The sequence below is a fragment of the Palaemon carinicauda genome, unplaced genomic scaffold, assembly GCF_036898095.1.
Source record: "Palaemon carinicauda isolate YSFRI2023 unplaced genomic scaffold, ASM3689809v2 scaffold418, whole genome shotgun sequence".
Classification (NCBI taxonomy): domain Eukaryota; kingdom Metazoa; phylum Arthropoda; class Malacostraca; order Decapoda; family Palaemonidae; genus Palaemon; species Palaemon carinicauda.
This window is the reverse complement of record NW_027171671.1, coordinates 79,402-95,844: the sequence shown is the minus strand read 5'-3', so window position 1 is coordinate 95,844 and position 16,443 is coordinate 79,402. Positions and strand designations below refer to the sequence as shown.

The following is a 16,443-nucleotide window of genomic DNA, read 5'->3' as shown; positions in this document are numbered from 1 at the left end:
TATTTGGAATTTATGGCAGGCCTTTTCGTCACATTATGTCATCCTATAAAACCTACAGAAATGTAAATGACTTCATGTAGTACTTAAGACCATTATCTATAACTTTCCCAAATATTTCCCTAAAAAAGGATTGATTTTCGATACATAATTTGTACAAACCTTACCTTGAAACTCCGATGAATATACATAAATTTTTTCATTACAAAATTATTACCCTTATTAACCCTTTTACCACCAATGGACGTACTGGTACGTTTCACAAAACACATCCCTTTACCCCCATGGACGTACTAGTACGTCCTTGCAAAAAAAACTATTTAAATTTTTTTTTTTTTGCATATTTTTGATAACTTTATGAGAAACTACAGGCATTTTCCAAAAGAATGAGACCAACCTGACCTCTCTATGATGAAAATTAAGGCTGTTAGAGCAATATAAAAAATATATATTGCAAAATGTGCTTGAAAAAAACAAAAACAAAAAAATGCCCGGGGGTTAAAGGTTGGAAAGTTCCAAATAGCCTTGGGGTAAAAGGGTTAAAAAGATTTTAATATAAACACTACAGTAATACCATAGACATGTAGACTATTACCACAAATGTCAAATTATTACTAATCATGTTGTTCCTTTATTTATAGGCAATGATCACTCTGGATTACTTAATAAACTCATTGAATTGTCTTTTGTAATTAAGAGTATTTTTACCAGGTATCTCATTTCACAATTCATCAATCATTCTCCATTTCAGAGCTCTAATCACTAATTATCCTTTCTGTTAGCCTAGTTGAATAAATATTTGCCCAAAATCAAATACCTTTTATTTTATTCTCCCTTAAAGGTATCGTCAAGCACACGAGTTATCCATGGTATTAATACCCTTTCCTTGCAAGAAAGAAAAGTGTTAGTGCAACTTGCATAAAAACCTTATCAGTCTGGTGCAAGTAACAATGAGTCACAAAATTGTTATTATTATTAATTGCTAAGCTACAATCCTCGTTGGAAAAGCAGGATGCTATAAGCCCGGGGGCCCCAACAGGGAATATAGCCCAGTGAGGAAATGAAATAAGGAAAAATAAAATATTTTAAGAATAGTAACAACATTAAAATAAATATTTCCTATATAAACAATAAAAACCAACAAAACAAGAGGAAGAGAAACTAGATAGAACAGTGTGCCCGAGTGTACCCTCAAGCAAGAGAACTCTAACCCAAGACAGTGGAACAACATGGTACAGAGGCTATGGCACTAACCAAGACTAGATAACAATGGTTTGATTTTGGAGTGTCCTTCTCCTAGAAGAGTAGGACTAAGTGTGTAAGTATAATATATATTGCTAACATAATATAATACTATGTCAAGAGTTAGAGAAATTCAACTTCCAAATCAATATTTTTCTTCATTCTATAAAACTCGGAGTTATTTTCTTAACCCTTTTACCCCCAGGCTCTTTGGAAATTTCCAACCCTTAACCCCCAGGGGGTTATTTTTTTCCCAGCACATTTTGCAGTATAATTTTTTTAAATTGCTCTAACAGCCTTAATTTTTGTCATAGAGAGGTCAGGTTGGTCTCATTCTCTTGGAAAATGCCTGAATTTTTTCAAAAAATTATCAAAAATATGAAAAAAATAATTTTTAAAGCTTTTTTTTGCAAGGACGTACCGGTACATCCATGGGGGTAAAGGGATGGGTTTTGTGAAACGTACCAGTAAGTCCTTTGGGGGTAAAAGGGTTAAATAAAAGTTGGACAGTTGAATAACAAGAGACTACAAAGGATAGGTGAAAAGAAACAGACAAATAATTGCAGTATTACACAATGTAACAGAAAATTGAAAGATTAAAAACTTTGGGTGTTAAAAATTACATTCGCCAAAGTATAACTTGGCCCTATTACTGAAAACCCACGAGATCTTAAATCATATTAATCCTCTGCATGATTAATTCAAATAAAAATCTATGACTAGATTAATTAACAACTACGATGATACATTCTAATTTTCCTTCTACTTCAATAAAGATATCATTTTCTTTAATTTTAACATCTGAAATAACTTCTGAGAATAATGATGTTCTTTAATATGACTGATAGAAAAAGGTAAAATTAGAAAAAATTAAAGTCTTTACATATATTTTTTCTTGGTCTTCATAACAATACAAAAAATAACTGTACATCTTCAAACAGGTTATTTCAAATACAGTAACATTTCAACTTACTTGATTTCTGTACTTAGCTACACAATGACGAATTTTTGGTAGGTGACTATTTTAGAAATGATGGATTTTAGTTTAATATCCTGAGTTGAATGTCAAAAGTCAAGGATAATTTTTGGATAGAAACTATGTATAGAAACTGTTCAAGTGAAGAATCTTTGTTATTTAAGACTTCATTACTTGGAGGCAAAAGCCCTGAAGCCTCTGATAAGATGAGGGGCTACTGTATTTGAAACTCGCTTCAAACATTAAAAACAATATCAACCATTTTTACATATATTTACAGAATAAAGAATATACATAACACTTTGCATTACATTGAAATATCTTTTCTTACATTTGGACCATGAAAATGATTCTGGACTTGAATATTAAAAAGAGAATTTTAGTAACAAAATTGGTCATTTCTATATTCACCCTATTTTCATACTCCTTCTTTCTGGAAGCTTGGTTTCCATGACATTTACCCCTAAGGCTACAAAGCCTCTGATTTCCTTTCCTTTCAATAGACTTCTATCGCTAATAAAGTAATGAGGAGTTAATGGCGATAACTGATGGCTTGGGCATACCACAAAACCTTTGAATTTTAGCCTCAAAGTTTATACTATTCCTTTTTCTCTTAACACCATAAATCAGCGGGAAAAAGGATCGTCCTCGCGATCGTGCGAGTTGCCCTCGTGAACGTGAGTGGGGCCCTCGCGATCTCGAGATTCACACTCGCGATCACTAGCCTCAAAGTTTAAACTATTCCCTTTTCTCTTAACACCATAAATCGGTGAGGAAAAAGGATCGTCTTTGTGATCGTGAGAGTTGCCCTCGTGAACGTGAGCGGGGCCCTTACGATCTCGAGATTCAAGCTCACCAGCCTCAAAGTTTAAACTATTCCCTTTTCTCTTAACACCATAAATTGGTGAGGAAAAGGATCGTCCTCGTGATCGTGAGAGTTGCCCTCGTGAACGTGAGCGGGGTCCTCATGATCTCGAGACTCACGCTCACGATCACGTGACAAACGATCTAAGTTGAAGCTCATGAACATCAGGTGAGTATAGAAATAACAAATTTCTTATTAAAATTCTGTGTATTTATATAAACAGCCAATGTTCATATTGCTGACTTCCACACACTGATGGAGATAGGTCACGAGGGAAGGAAAGAGATAGGTCATTTATAGTTTTAAATAATAAAAATAATGAAATTTCTAGACTTCCCTGTAGTCAAGATTATTGGTAACAAACCATCTAAAATTAAATTTCAAATACATAACTCCAGATTGTTTAGCTAAATGTCATCTTATCTCCTAGTTATTTATCTAGAGAGCCCTAGTACTAGGTTTTTTCTTCCAAATTAAGAAAATTATAAAATGACAATTTGTCCTAAATAGTATTTTTCCTAGTTATACAAACCTGTAATTATCTAATATAGGAATTTGTTTCAGCTGAGCTGAAGCGAATTTCTATATTAAATGCTTACGAGGTTTGTATATCGCGTCGGAACAATTAACTAATCTATGGCAGCAACTATAGTCAATTCTTTTTAGTGAGGCAGATTTGCACCGACTCGCAAGGGTGCCCTTTTAGCCCGGAAAAGTTTCCTGATCGCTGATTGGTTGGACAAGATAATTCTAACCAATCAGATAGCAGGAAACTTTTACGAGCCAGAAGGGCAACGCTGTGGGTCGGGGAAAATGCGCTTCATTAAAACAAATTGAGTATAGTGGTTATCCTAACAATCTTGATAAGTAATCAAGGATTAATTTCAGAAAATGTTTCTGAAAATTTACTTGGTACGCCATTGAGCTGCTGCAAAAATCCTTTCTAAGAACAACATTTAAAAATCTTAAGAGATGAAGCAGCACTGCCAATATCATGAACCGTAACCTTTAAAGTTTTCGTCAGAATTGGATCCAATTCCTTGTGAGCTTCTGTGACCAAGCTTTTAACTAAAAATGACAATGTCTTTTTGGACAGCAGGATTTGGAATTCTAATCCCACGAAACTTATAGCGTTCGTAGTTTTGCCTTGGCTGGTATGCTAAAATATTCAATTTCCCCAGAATAAACTGAGGAAGAAGGCTTATTGCTCTCAAATTTGTTCGGGTCAATAAAGGTTCCGCTACCCAGTTCAGGTATTGAGACCTTCTCCCTCCCACCTTGATTACGGTTGTAGGCCAACGTTGTCAAACTGTAAGAAAACACAGCCATGGTCTTACCTACCACCAATGGTTCCTGGTTCTAAAGAGCTTTGAATATTGCTAGAAGCTCTCTGCAAGTGATATGAAGAATTCACTCCTGCTATGTTCATTTCCTTAACAGATGTAGAAAAAATCTAGTTATTCTCATTAGCCACCTGATTCCCTCATTACTTTACTAGAAACATGTCTATTGAAAGGGAAGAAAAAGGGAAATATTTTAGTTTTATGGGTAAATGTTGATAGATAGGAGCTCCCAAAGAGAAGCAGTATGAACATCATTGGAGGTTCGTTGAAATAATAGTGAAGATTAAATTCTCTCAATCACGATTCATAAATTTCCAGCTATAGAACTCTTTCAAAGACAGGATTCAATCTGAGGACTATCATTGCCCATTCTAAATTTACATGATTTTGAGAAAATAATTCACGCTGCATCAAAAGAATTATATTCTAATTAAATAACAATGCCTCCAATAAGAAGAAAATAGCTACGGCAACTTACTAAGGAAATGTGAAGAGATTTGATAAAAAACCTCATCATAAATTGATAGATTTTATCAAACCATTTCTAAGGACCATAAAATTGATGGCAATCAGGAATTCCAATATGTAAAAGCCATTGGTAATAATTACTGATTTTCGGTTATCTCGGACAAACATCTTTTCAATGATTAAATATCTTGGGGAAAAAACAAAATGATTGGTTGATAATACTAATTAACCACTTAGGCTCACCAATTCACCAATAAATAAATATATACATACACTCAATTTTTTTTAATGAGGCGCATTTGCACCGACTCGTAGCAGTCCCCTTTTAGCTCGAAAAAGTTTCCTGCTCTCCGGTTGGTTAGAATTATGTTGTCCAACCAATCAGCGATCAGGAAACTTTTCCGAGCTAAAAGGGGCACCCCTGCGAGTCGGTTCAAATCTGCCTCACTAAAAAGAATTGACTATACTTATGCTTGGCTGCCAGACTAGTAATTTTCTCGTGATAGATAAAATCACTTTGACTTGAGCATAGTTCACGTTAACCCTTTTACCCCCAATAGACGTACTGGTACGTTTCACAAAAGCCATCCCTTTACCTCCATGGACGTACCGGTACGTCCTTGCAAAAAAATGCTATGAATATTTTTTTTATCATATTTTTGATAATTTTTTGAAAAAATTCAGGCATTTTCCAAGAGAATGAGACCAACCTGACCTCTCTATGACAAAAATTAAGGCTGTTAGAGCAATTTAAAAAATATATACTGCAAAATGTGCTGGGGAAAAAATAACCCCTTGGGGTTTAAGGGTTGGAAATTTCCAAATAGCCTGGGGGTTAAAGGGTTAATATTTAGATATCATCTACATACAGCACTGGAGATTTCTGGTTATCATTACCCTTTTTCAAGACGCTCACGTTGACTTATTTAGTCTCTGTACAACGTATGCCACTCACAGTTGAGCAAGCATCAACTGAATAATATCAGTACACTGTGTATCTTGAAGCAGCAATGTCACATGATATACTGTATTTGTTGAACACTTTCTACTTATATTAGCTTCTATGCAAATTGATACATTTTCTTTTTAATTTAAAGAACACTTCTCTAAATTCTAAACTGCTACTTATGAGCTTTTGTGGGTGCTAGAACTGCACACTCTTTTAGTTCCCAAATAATTTTCATGATAACTTCATTATCAAAAATTATAAATAAATTTTGTAGATTTAAAAAGTTAAAATTATTAAATAGGAGAAAATTTAGTGTGTTCATGTCTTTAACTAAACTTTACCAAGATTTTTTTTCTTTTCTTCACTTTTCAATCTCCTCTCTTCTCTCCGTAATCTCTTTTCCTCCTTTCTCAATTTTGCCTCTTCCTTCTTCCTTCTGTTTATTTCACGCTGCTCTTCTTTGCTTCTCGTGTTAACGGTTTTGACATTCAGAGTGGCCGAAATGCCTGGCATGATGTTTTCCACATTTACACTATCTATCGCCTTGCCATCTAGATATTCGATAAACTCTTTGTCGTCCATCATGGCTGCAACTGCAGATGATTCCGTTAGGTTGTCAATTACTTTCCTTGGGATGTTAACCACCTTTATGACCTTTGAAGGGTGCATCTGTAGAAATTGGGAAAAAAAAAATACAATCTTGAAGAATTAGGATTTCTTGAGTCCCTAATCTTCATAAATTTCTTCACAAAACTTAAAAAACCATTGAGATTCTCTGCCTCTCTCTACTTTCGTTTCTTTGGGGAAAAAAAATACAATCTTGAAGAATTAGGATTTCTCGAGTCCCTATTCTTCATAAATTTTACTACAAAACTTTGACCAATGAGATTCTCTGCCTCTCTTTACTTTCATTTCTTTGAACTGGCCTATTCTTTACATATTCTCCTGTCCTCATAAACCTGACAACACTGAGATTAGCAAACAATTCTTCGTACTACACTGTAACTGATCAGTGGCCAATTCCTCTTTGTTAAGGTAGAAGACTCTTTAGCTATGGTAAGCAGCTCTTCTAGGAGGACACTCAAAAATCAAACTATTGTTCTATCTTGTGTCGTGCCATAGCCTCTGCACCATGGTCTTCCACTGTCTTGGGTTAGAGTTCTTTTGCTTGAGGGTACACTCGGGCACACTGTTCTATCTTATATCTTATTTCTCTTCCTCTTGTATTGTTAAAGTTTTTATAGTTTATAAAGTGATATTTATTTTAATATTGTTGTTCTTCTCGAAATATTTTATTTTTCCTTGTTTCCTTTCCTCACGGAGCTATTTTCCGTGAGCTATTGTCCCTGTTGTAGCCCCTTGGCTAATAGCATCCTGCTTTTCCAACTAGGGTTGTGGCTTAGCAAGTAATAGTAATAATAATAATAATAATAATAATAATAATAATGTTCATCATTTGAGGGGTAGCTTTATACTTCCCACTCTTTTTTCCATTCAAGTGTGGAATAAATAACCGTAAGATCCAAAATAAGTATGAGAACTGATTCGCTTACTCGACCACATACAGGTAGTAAGGAACAACTTCAGACAGAGTAGATATTAAACCACAAGTTTGAGGAATTTTATTCAATAAGTGAACTGATTGAGAACAACTCGTCGGTAGGAGGGGGATGAAGCATCAACACTGCTTGTGAACTAAATTAAAATCCCGAGACTTGAGGTTTTCATATATCCATTAACTCTTTCTATCAAGAATTTTCACTGTTGTATATACAGTATACTGTACTATACTGTATAACAAAAGAATTATAAAAACAACAGTATAGGTATTTTAAATACAGTTGTAATTAATGCCTTCTTTCATTACATTTGGAGTACTACCATATGAAAGGTTTTAAGAAATGCAATCAAATGGTGAAATATAACCTTAGAAAATATATTCAATGCCCACTGAACTACAGTGATGTCAGTTTTTTGAAGGTCAAAATCACATCATTAAAACTGTACTTATGAAAATTATGCCTAAATTCCCAAATGGGTTAGGTCTTCATCAGCATCCTGTTGTGTGCGATTCCCGACTGAATTCTCATACTGTTTAGCTCTTCCCGACTGAATTCTCATACTGTTTAGCTCTTCCCGACTGAATTCTCATACTGTTTAGCTCTTCCCGACTGAATTCTCATACTGTTTAGCTCTTCCCGACTGAATTCTCATACTGTTTAGCTCTTCCCGACTGAATTCTCATACTGTTTAGCTCTTCCCGACTGAATTCTCATACTGTTTAGCTCTTCCCGACTGAATTCTCATACTGTTTAGCTCTTCCCGACTGAATTCTCATACTGTTTAGCTCTTCCCGACTGAATTCTCATACTGTTTAGCTCTTCCCGACTGAATTCTCATACTGTTTAGCTCTTCCCGACTGAATTCTCATACTGTTTAGCTCTTCATCTAAAGCCATTTTCCATTATCCTTAGGGGATTTCTTAAAAGGTTCCTAGCCTTCTCCCTACATATCTACTACTCGTCTGACCTGATAAACATGTAATGAAAAATGAACTGTAAAGCAAAATAAGGTATCTATCATGAGCGCTTAAACTCTCTTCGCCTCATTTCAATGGTCTAATATGTGCAAGTGGCTTGTCAGGCTAGGAGGAACGTAGAGAGGAGAGGTCCCCTTTTTTTTTGGTTTCTTTTGTTTGATGTCGGCTACCCACCAAAACTGGGGGAAGTGCCTTGGTATATGTATGTATGTATGTAAATATACTGGATAAATATCGATATAGAAGTACCTTAACCAAACCAGAAAAATCTATAATCTACAAAGTATATAACACCTCTAAACTACATTTTTATTACAGTACTCTAATCCCACAACAGAACTACATTTCTAGATAGATTCTCAAGAAGTTAGCATGAAAGATTTAATCTTAAATGAGAGGTGATTATTTGACCTAGATTATGACGATAGCTAGGCAAGAAAATCAAAGGGAATAAATTAAAATAAAAAGTGACAAAAGTTTACATCTGGGTGCAAAGCGATGTCGCAAACATCCATTACTACTACTTAAAGTCCACCAAAGACCTCTAAGCCCCATATCTAACATTACATACCCTTTGCTGCTAAATGTAGAGAACATTAACATTCCAAACTCAAGTGGAAGTCATGAATTAAACATATTCTCTTCAATATATTATCATTATCAGTTACAAAATTTATTGAAATTTTACTCACCACGCATCTCATGGGAAGTTTAAAATCCTGGTCCACTTCAGGCCAAGGCTGTTGCAACAACGGAACATCCTGAATAAAAAATGAATCCTAATTAGTATATATAATTCTATTCTTAAACTTAACCCTTTCACCCCCAAAGGACGTACCGGTACGTTCTTGCAAAACACTGTTAATTACATGTTTTTACATATTTTTGATAATTTTATGAGAAACTTCAGGCATTTTCCAAAAGAATGAGACCAACCTGACCTCTCTAGGACAAAAATTAAGGCTGTTAGAGCAATTTAAAAAAAAAATACATAGCAAAATGTGCTCGAAATTTAACCTTATGGTGGGGGTAAAAGGGATAATTCTCTTCTTAAACTTACCATAAATTCAGTGATATTCAAAGAAGTTTGGAAGGTTAAACAATTATAAAAGAAAAACAATTATCCTTGACCTAGAGTGGTAGCTGCCCAAGCAAGGAGTGGATAAGTCACCAGCAAATATTTGTCCTTCTTAGGGCACCTCACACATAAGCAAATCAATACTTCACAACCAATCAATAAGAAAATGTCCGTACCACTAAAAGTACGTTAGAGTGAATTTGATTGGCATTAGAATAAAAGATTCTATTTAAGAAATTAGGTATATTTCAATAACTTACTCAAAATTCATTACTGATTCCCACATTGGTGGTATTCATAAGCGTAAATATATAAATTGTCTCCTTGCCTCTATGAGTATTTCATGAATTTTTTGTAATATCTAACTAAACATCAATGATTTAATCAAAATTAACTGATGATTTCATTCCCCATTTGCAGTAAACATTAGCACAAATGAATATTCTTGACTCCTATTTCATCACCAGAGCAGGTATATGAAAGGCACGAGCTTTGCATGTGTCATATACCCACTTTTCTTCTAAAAAAAAATATAGAAATGAGAAGAGAAGTTATGGAGGTACAGACTGGCTAGTACAGTTTTAACGTGTTCGCCTAGCGTGGCAGCAGATGGATCCCCGCCCAGGACCGTGAGTTTAAGCTGTTCACTGGGTAGGCCAATGCTGTGGTTGGGCACCACAGCGGGGGGTTGGGCTTGCCTGGCTGATGTTTGGGTGAGCATCTATTCTGATGGAACTGAAACCAGACCCCTTTAACCTTTAATACTTATATGAGAGAGATCTTGATTTAAGGTAAGAAAAAACCAAATGCTGTTACATCAGAGAAGAAAATTCATAGCTATCCAAAAAAGGACTTTATCTTCTAACTATAGTACTGTGAAAGTAAACTACTCGGTTCTCGAAAATCATTACTAAAACTCCCCTAGTTGACTTGTCCAAGAAATTAGTGGAAAAAAAAAATGCACTATTGCCACTACTGGACCTGCATCTAGTATTGATCCAAACTATCATGTCTTACTATTACAGATACTGAAAAATAACCACAGTAAGTGTTTGCTATCTTTACATTATCCCTGGCTCTATCCACCAAGTGCTGTTGGAATAGGTCCCTAAAGAGAGGAATACTGTAGAATATAGTACAATGAACGTGTGTCGCTACCTAGAAATCCCAAACAGACAAATATAATACTCAATTTGGGAGCAGGGATCTCCAAAACGCCTGACATCTTCACAAACACAAAATAACTCAGTGCTACGAAAAACACGTCCGAAGGTTCACGGGTGCTAACAAGGAATGATGGGAGAAGGATAGGTAGTGGTGGTGGTGGAGGGAGGGAGGGGGGGGGGGGGCAGTAGCTGTTAGCTGTAGTGAACGACGCCTCGTAGTAACGGGGGATTTTGAGGAGGGAGAAGTCTAATTGGAAAGGGACCTCTGGTAGTGGTTTCACTCGCCCAAATTTTAATACCGACACCCTTTAGGGGTGAGTGAGCTGGGTATATTCCTGGCATTACATGCAACTTTTTGCTCTGGTATATTTAGCAGTATTTATACCTTTGAAATGGTGCTTTAAGGAGCATTTCACTGGGTGACACAGGTTCCTTGCCCAGAAATAGATTTTTCCTTCGTCAAAATCCCTTTTTTACATTTTATGGATTCCAGGCAACAAAATCCTGATATGTAGTATCAAAATAATATTTGGCAAAGATCGGAAAAGCTTTGACGCTAAGCTGACTCAGCAGCTTTTCCGGGCAACTCTAATTTATTTGAATGTTGTTACTGTTCTTAAAATATATCATTTTTCCTTGTTTCCTTTCTGCACTGGGCTATTTTCCCTGTTGGGGCCCCAGGGCTTATAGCATCTTGCTTTTCCAACTAGGGTTGTAGCTTAACAACTAATAATAATAATAATAATAATAATAATAATAATAATAATAATAATAATGACTTGTCCACTCCTCACTGAGGCAACTGCAACACCAAGTCGAGGATTTTCTTTTTTTATCAAATTGTTCAAATTTCTTTGAAGGAATACCAATAAACTGTAGGCAACAGTCTTAAAATAACATAGACACAAAGGAGTAAATAAAACAGCTCTAGCTCTTGCCTTAATGATAAATATCGTTGCCTTTCATTATTAGAAGTTTGTATTTCTTCATAACTTACAGCTGTGTAAATGTTTGAAAATCTTTATAAAGAAAACATCTTTCTTTGTAAACAAATAGGAAAAACTGATAAAGGTATTTCAAAATGTTTAATTCATCCCAAAACTCATACTCATATTATATCAAAATTTTAAATGTACTGACAGAATTGATCATGCCTTAATTCAACACAAAGAATTTAATATTGAAAATTTTCCTAATATTTGAGTCAGGCATGACTTGGAAGTACAGTAGGGTCCCGAATTACACGTGTTCTAATTACGCGATTCCTCAATTACGCGATCGATAGTTTTAAAAAATTAATTTTCCTGTATCTGCGAGGAGCATTCTAAATCCGCGAGTCAAGCACCGCGAAGCGTAGGAAATCTATTGTTTTCTTAATTGTATTGGGGGGGGGGGGGGTGATGGTTCCCCGATGTCTGAGAAGGGGGGGGGAGAATGTGAGAGAAAGATTTCTGTTCAAACATTTTAAGACTAGTTTTGGATGAAAAATGTTAAGGTTTGCCCATCTGTTGTGTGAACTTGTCGCTAGGCCTAGCCTAACTGTCCAACACCTATATGTATAATATTCCATATTTGTACTAATTAATTTTTATACTTACGTTGTGATTATGGTGAAAAATCCTTATTCATTAAACTTTAAATTAAAAACCATCAAAATTAAGACTATTTTATATCATGCTACTGCCAAACATGTCACTACAACCAAACCCATTACTTTGTTTAGTACGTTCCATCGCCGATCATAACGAACTCGCTAACCAATTTTAACATCTGTCTATAGGTTAACTTTTGCGGCAAAAGATATCTTACCAGGTACTATGTAATAATAATGCTATAATTAATGTTTTATTTATCCTTAGAAAATCAAAATATATGAAATATGAGCAATTTTGTTTCGTGTTGTTTTTTTTCCCTAAAAAAACGCCTTCTTAAAAGGAAAACGTTTTTTTTTTACGTTTCATCGTCGATCATAAACGCATTTACTCCTGAAAGTGATATTGAAGAGCTTTTACTAAAGATGTTATTATAAATAAAGATTATAAATAGGTGGTTAAATATCTATAATTAAAGTGTAGCAGCATCAAGAAATGTTGGGGTTCGCCCTTTACATAAGAATGTACTGTACATTGGATTAGATAGAACGTAGAAAAAATCAATTAGGGAAAAATCGGTATTCGATATCCTCTTCATCAGCATCGTCATTCGTCAATCGGGCTTTTTTTTTTTTTATTCTCAGTCGCTAACTAGTTATCGCACTGCCAAGATCTGCACACATTCCGATAATTCACATTTGAAGGTTTTCTGGGAGAGGATGGATAGAGAAAATACCGAACTATATAAAATGTTTTTTTAACCTGTTAAGCGTCACCCACGTGATAAACCGTTCACCACGATCTACTCGGTACCGCCTTCAACTGTATATTCCGTTCATGACTTTAATTGCCTTTTACAAGCCGTCAGTCTCGTGATGTTACTTTACTCGTATAGTAAGTATAGGATCACCACTTGGCAACACTCTCAGCATATGGGGACTTTGAATAGAAACTTATATGATGTCTGGCAACTATTTTTCTGAAGGTAGCTTGATGTTACAAAACTGTGGTTTGAACTGGTTTCCTATCAGTGCGCTCGGGCGTTCATGCATGAGTGGTTATTTGTTGTTCCTTTTATAATGAAAGGTCTAAAGAGGAAGGTTATTTCTTTAGATGAAATAAATGATATTCTTGTTGTGGAATTTGATAATGATAACCTGTTTGATAATAAGAGCACTAGTTCTGAATCCTCCAGTGATGAGTATATTGAAGAAACAAAGTTTTCTTTCGATGTCGAAAGCGAAAATGACTTCTCATTACCGAATGACTGGACAACGAAATTTCACAAAACTATAAAGGGAAAGGAAACGCAGAGAGAGAGAGAGAGAGAGAGAGAGAGAGAGAGAGAGAGAGAGAGAGAGAGAGAGAGAGAGAGAGAGAGAGAGAGAGAATAAAGTGGATAAATAATGTACAAATGTATGACGAACATATTTGAAAACTATACAGGAAACGATATGAGAGAGAGAGAGAGAGAGAGAGAGAGAGAGAGAGAGAGAGAGAGAGAGAGAGAGAGAGAGAGAGAGAGAGAGAGAGAGAGAGACCTATCCCTTTCCTTTTGTTGCTTATCCAGGCGTAAGATTTACGATTGAAGATAAAAAGAACCCATTAGAATATTCAGTATTATGTAGCCATTTGATATTAAATAATAGTAGTATTAATTGTTTTTTTTACTCAACCATTTAATTAATATCCCTACTTTCAACTATAATTACGAATTATAAGCATAAAGAAATTATATTAACTTTGAAAAATTATCATTAGTGAAATGACCGCTCAGGGCAAAAAAAGCGTGATTATCGTACAGCAGCCTATTGCACACTTGCGCCTAGTGGCCGTGTTTACGTGTGGGAGTGTCATCATGGATATACAGTACTATACTGTAATTTTTAACTATTGCTAGATACGTACTGTATCAAACCTTGAAAACCTTTTTTTGTTTTTTGTATCTATAGGAAATAATTCTACATCATTCGGAAAATACTGAAAACAGTAAGCTATGCATATTACAGTAGTAAATACTACAGTCATAGAAAATTATCAAAACTTTTAACAACTTTTTATTGTTTTATTTATCCATAAAAGAAATTTTGTACAGTATTTTATAAAAAAAATCTATAAGAAGGATTTCTTACAGTATTGTTAAGATAAAAGCTACAGTATATATATATATATATATATATATATATATATATATATATATATATATATATATATATATATATATATATATATATATATATATATATATATATATATGTTTTATATATATATATACATACATACATACACACATACATACACACACACAGTGTATATACAGTATATATATAGCTAGAAAGCTAGAAATGGAGTGAAAAAAAAATTGACGGGTAGGTTGCTGTTTGCCGCCATGATGTGTTTCGAAATATACGAATTTCCAATTACACGAGGCCTTTCATCGACCAAATTCTCGCATAATTCGGGACCCTACTGTAATGGTTTTTTTAATCATATGTCAAGAGATTAGTTGAGAAGGCTGCATCATGGAAGAAAGGCTGGAATGCCATTTGGTTTCATAATTATAACTGTATGGGAGAAGTACAAGAGGAAGGCCAAGGTTTGGGTGGATGGATGGAGTGAAGGAAGCTCTGGGTGATAGGAGGATGGATGGAGTGAAGGAAGCTCTGGGTGATAGGAGGATAGATGTAAGAGAGGCAAGAGCGAGCGTGCTAGAAATAGGAATGAATGGTGAGCGATTGTGAAGCAGTTCCCGTAGGCCCTGCTGCTTCCTTCAGTCACCTTGGATGACCGCGGAGGTAGCAGCAGTAGGGGACTCAGCATTATGAAGCTTCATCTGTGGTGGATAACGGGGGAGGGTGGGCTGTGGCACCCTAGCAGTACCAGCAGAACTCGGTTGAGTCCCTTGTCAGGTTGGGAGAAATGTAGAGAGGAGAGGTCCCATTTTCTGTTTCATTTATTTGATGTCTGCTAACCCCCAAAATTGGGGGAAGTGCCTTGGTATATGTATGTGTATGTATGTACGGTAAATATACACCAAGCATAATAACCAGACTAAAAAAAAACAAATCACACTGCTAATTTAACAATAAATCATTCGAAAGATTGTCTGGTTTTAAAAATCAAGTTACTACAGTCAATTTTTTTTAATGAGGCGCATTTGCACTGACTTGCAGAAGTGACCTTTTAGCTCAGAAAAGTTTCCTAATGGCCGATTGGTTGGACAAAATAATTCTAACCAATCAGCTGTTAGGAAACTTTTCCGAGGTAAAAGGGGCACCCTTAGGAGTCAGTGCAAATGTGCCTCATAAAAAAAAATTGACTATAGGCTATTCATGAAAAAATAATCAAAAAAAGAATCAGCGTTAATTAGAGGGGGATGTCAAATTTTAACACCTATTTCTATCTAAAAGCTGGGGCTAACTGCTAGCACCAAATAAATTGCAAGAAGAAACACAAATCACTCGAGAAGGTTGGACAAACAAAACCCATTTCCATCTAAAAGCTGGGGCTAACTGCAAACACCAAACAAATTGGAAAAAGAAATGCAAATTACTTAACGTTTGGCAATTACTCAACTGCTGGCGCATTTAACAAAAATCTACACTAACATTTCAGTGCTAATGTAACAAATAGAAAAATGCTGATAACTGTTACAATAATTTTTCTTGGTTTTTCCCCACCAGATGAGAACAGAAGATGACAGTTGGGTACAAAGCGATGTGTAGGTAGCATTGGAGGTACTATGTCGAGTTCAGTTGAGCCTGAATTTAAAGGTCTCCATTATATACACTAAATCAATGCTTTGCACATTGACGCACTGACCCTAGAGCAGGGAGAGACAATATTTCTTTGGCATTTATATCATATTGCATTCCCTGTTCTACCTTTTCGCAGGAAAAGTTCTTGGAGACCACACAGCACATTAACTCCCCGAAACTAATTGTAAATAAAAATTCCCAGTTATATTTTGGTTAATAAAGGCCAGTATTACACCATGCAGGAGATAACCTGGGGACGAAACTAATTGCAAATAAAAATTCGCAATTATATTTTGGTTAATAAAGGCCAGTATTACACCATGCAGGAGATAACCTGGGGACGAAACTAATTGTAAATAAAAATTCGCAATTATATTTTGGTTAATAAAGGCCAGTATTACACCATGCAGGAGATAACCTGGGGACGAAACTAATTGTAAATAAAAATTCGCAATTATATTTTGGTTAAT

The 16,443-nt window shown here is 35.2% G+C and overlaps 1 protein-coding gene across 2 annotated transcripts in view; it reads right to left on the bottom strand.

Moving 5' to 3' along the window:
• Nucleotides 1-16,443, bottom strand: part of LeuRS-m (Leucyl-tRNA synthetase, mitochondrial) — a 70,582-nt gene that overhangs the window by 19,126 nt on the left and 35,013 nt on the right. Inside the window, exons 14-15 of one of the 2 annotated variants that reach the window (XM_068369217.1) lie at nt 9,072-9,140; nt 2,112-6,509 (exon numbers count right to left, since the gene is read on the bottom strand). In XM_068369217.1, coding sequence (XP_068225318.1) covers nt 6,171-6,509; nt 9,072-9,140 — 408 coding nt within the window. In that variant the 3' untranslated portion in view covers nt 2,112-6,170. Of the gene's footprint in view, nt 1-2,111; nt 6,510-9,071; nt 9,141-16,443 lie in introns of those variants that run through there. The other variant, XR_011043262.1, reaches the window with a different exon arrangement.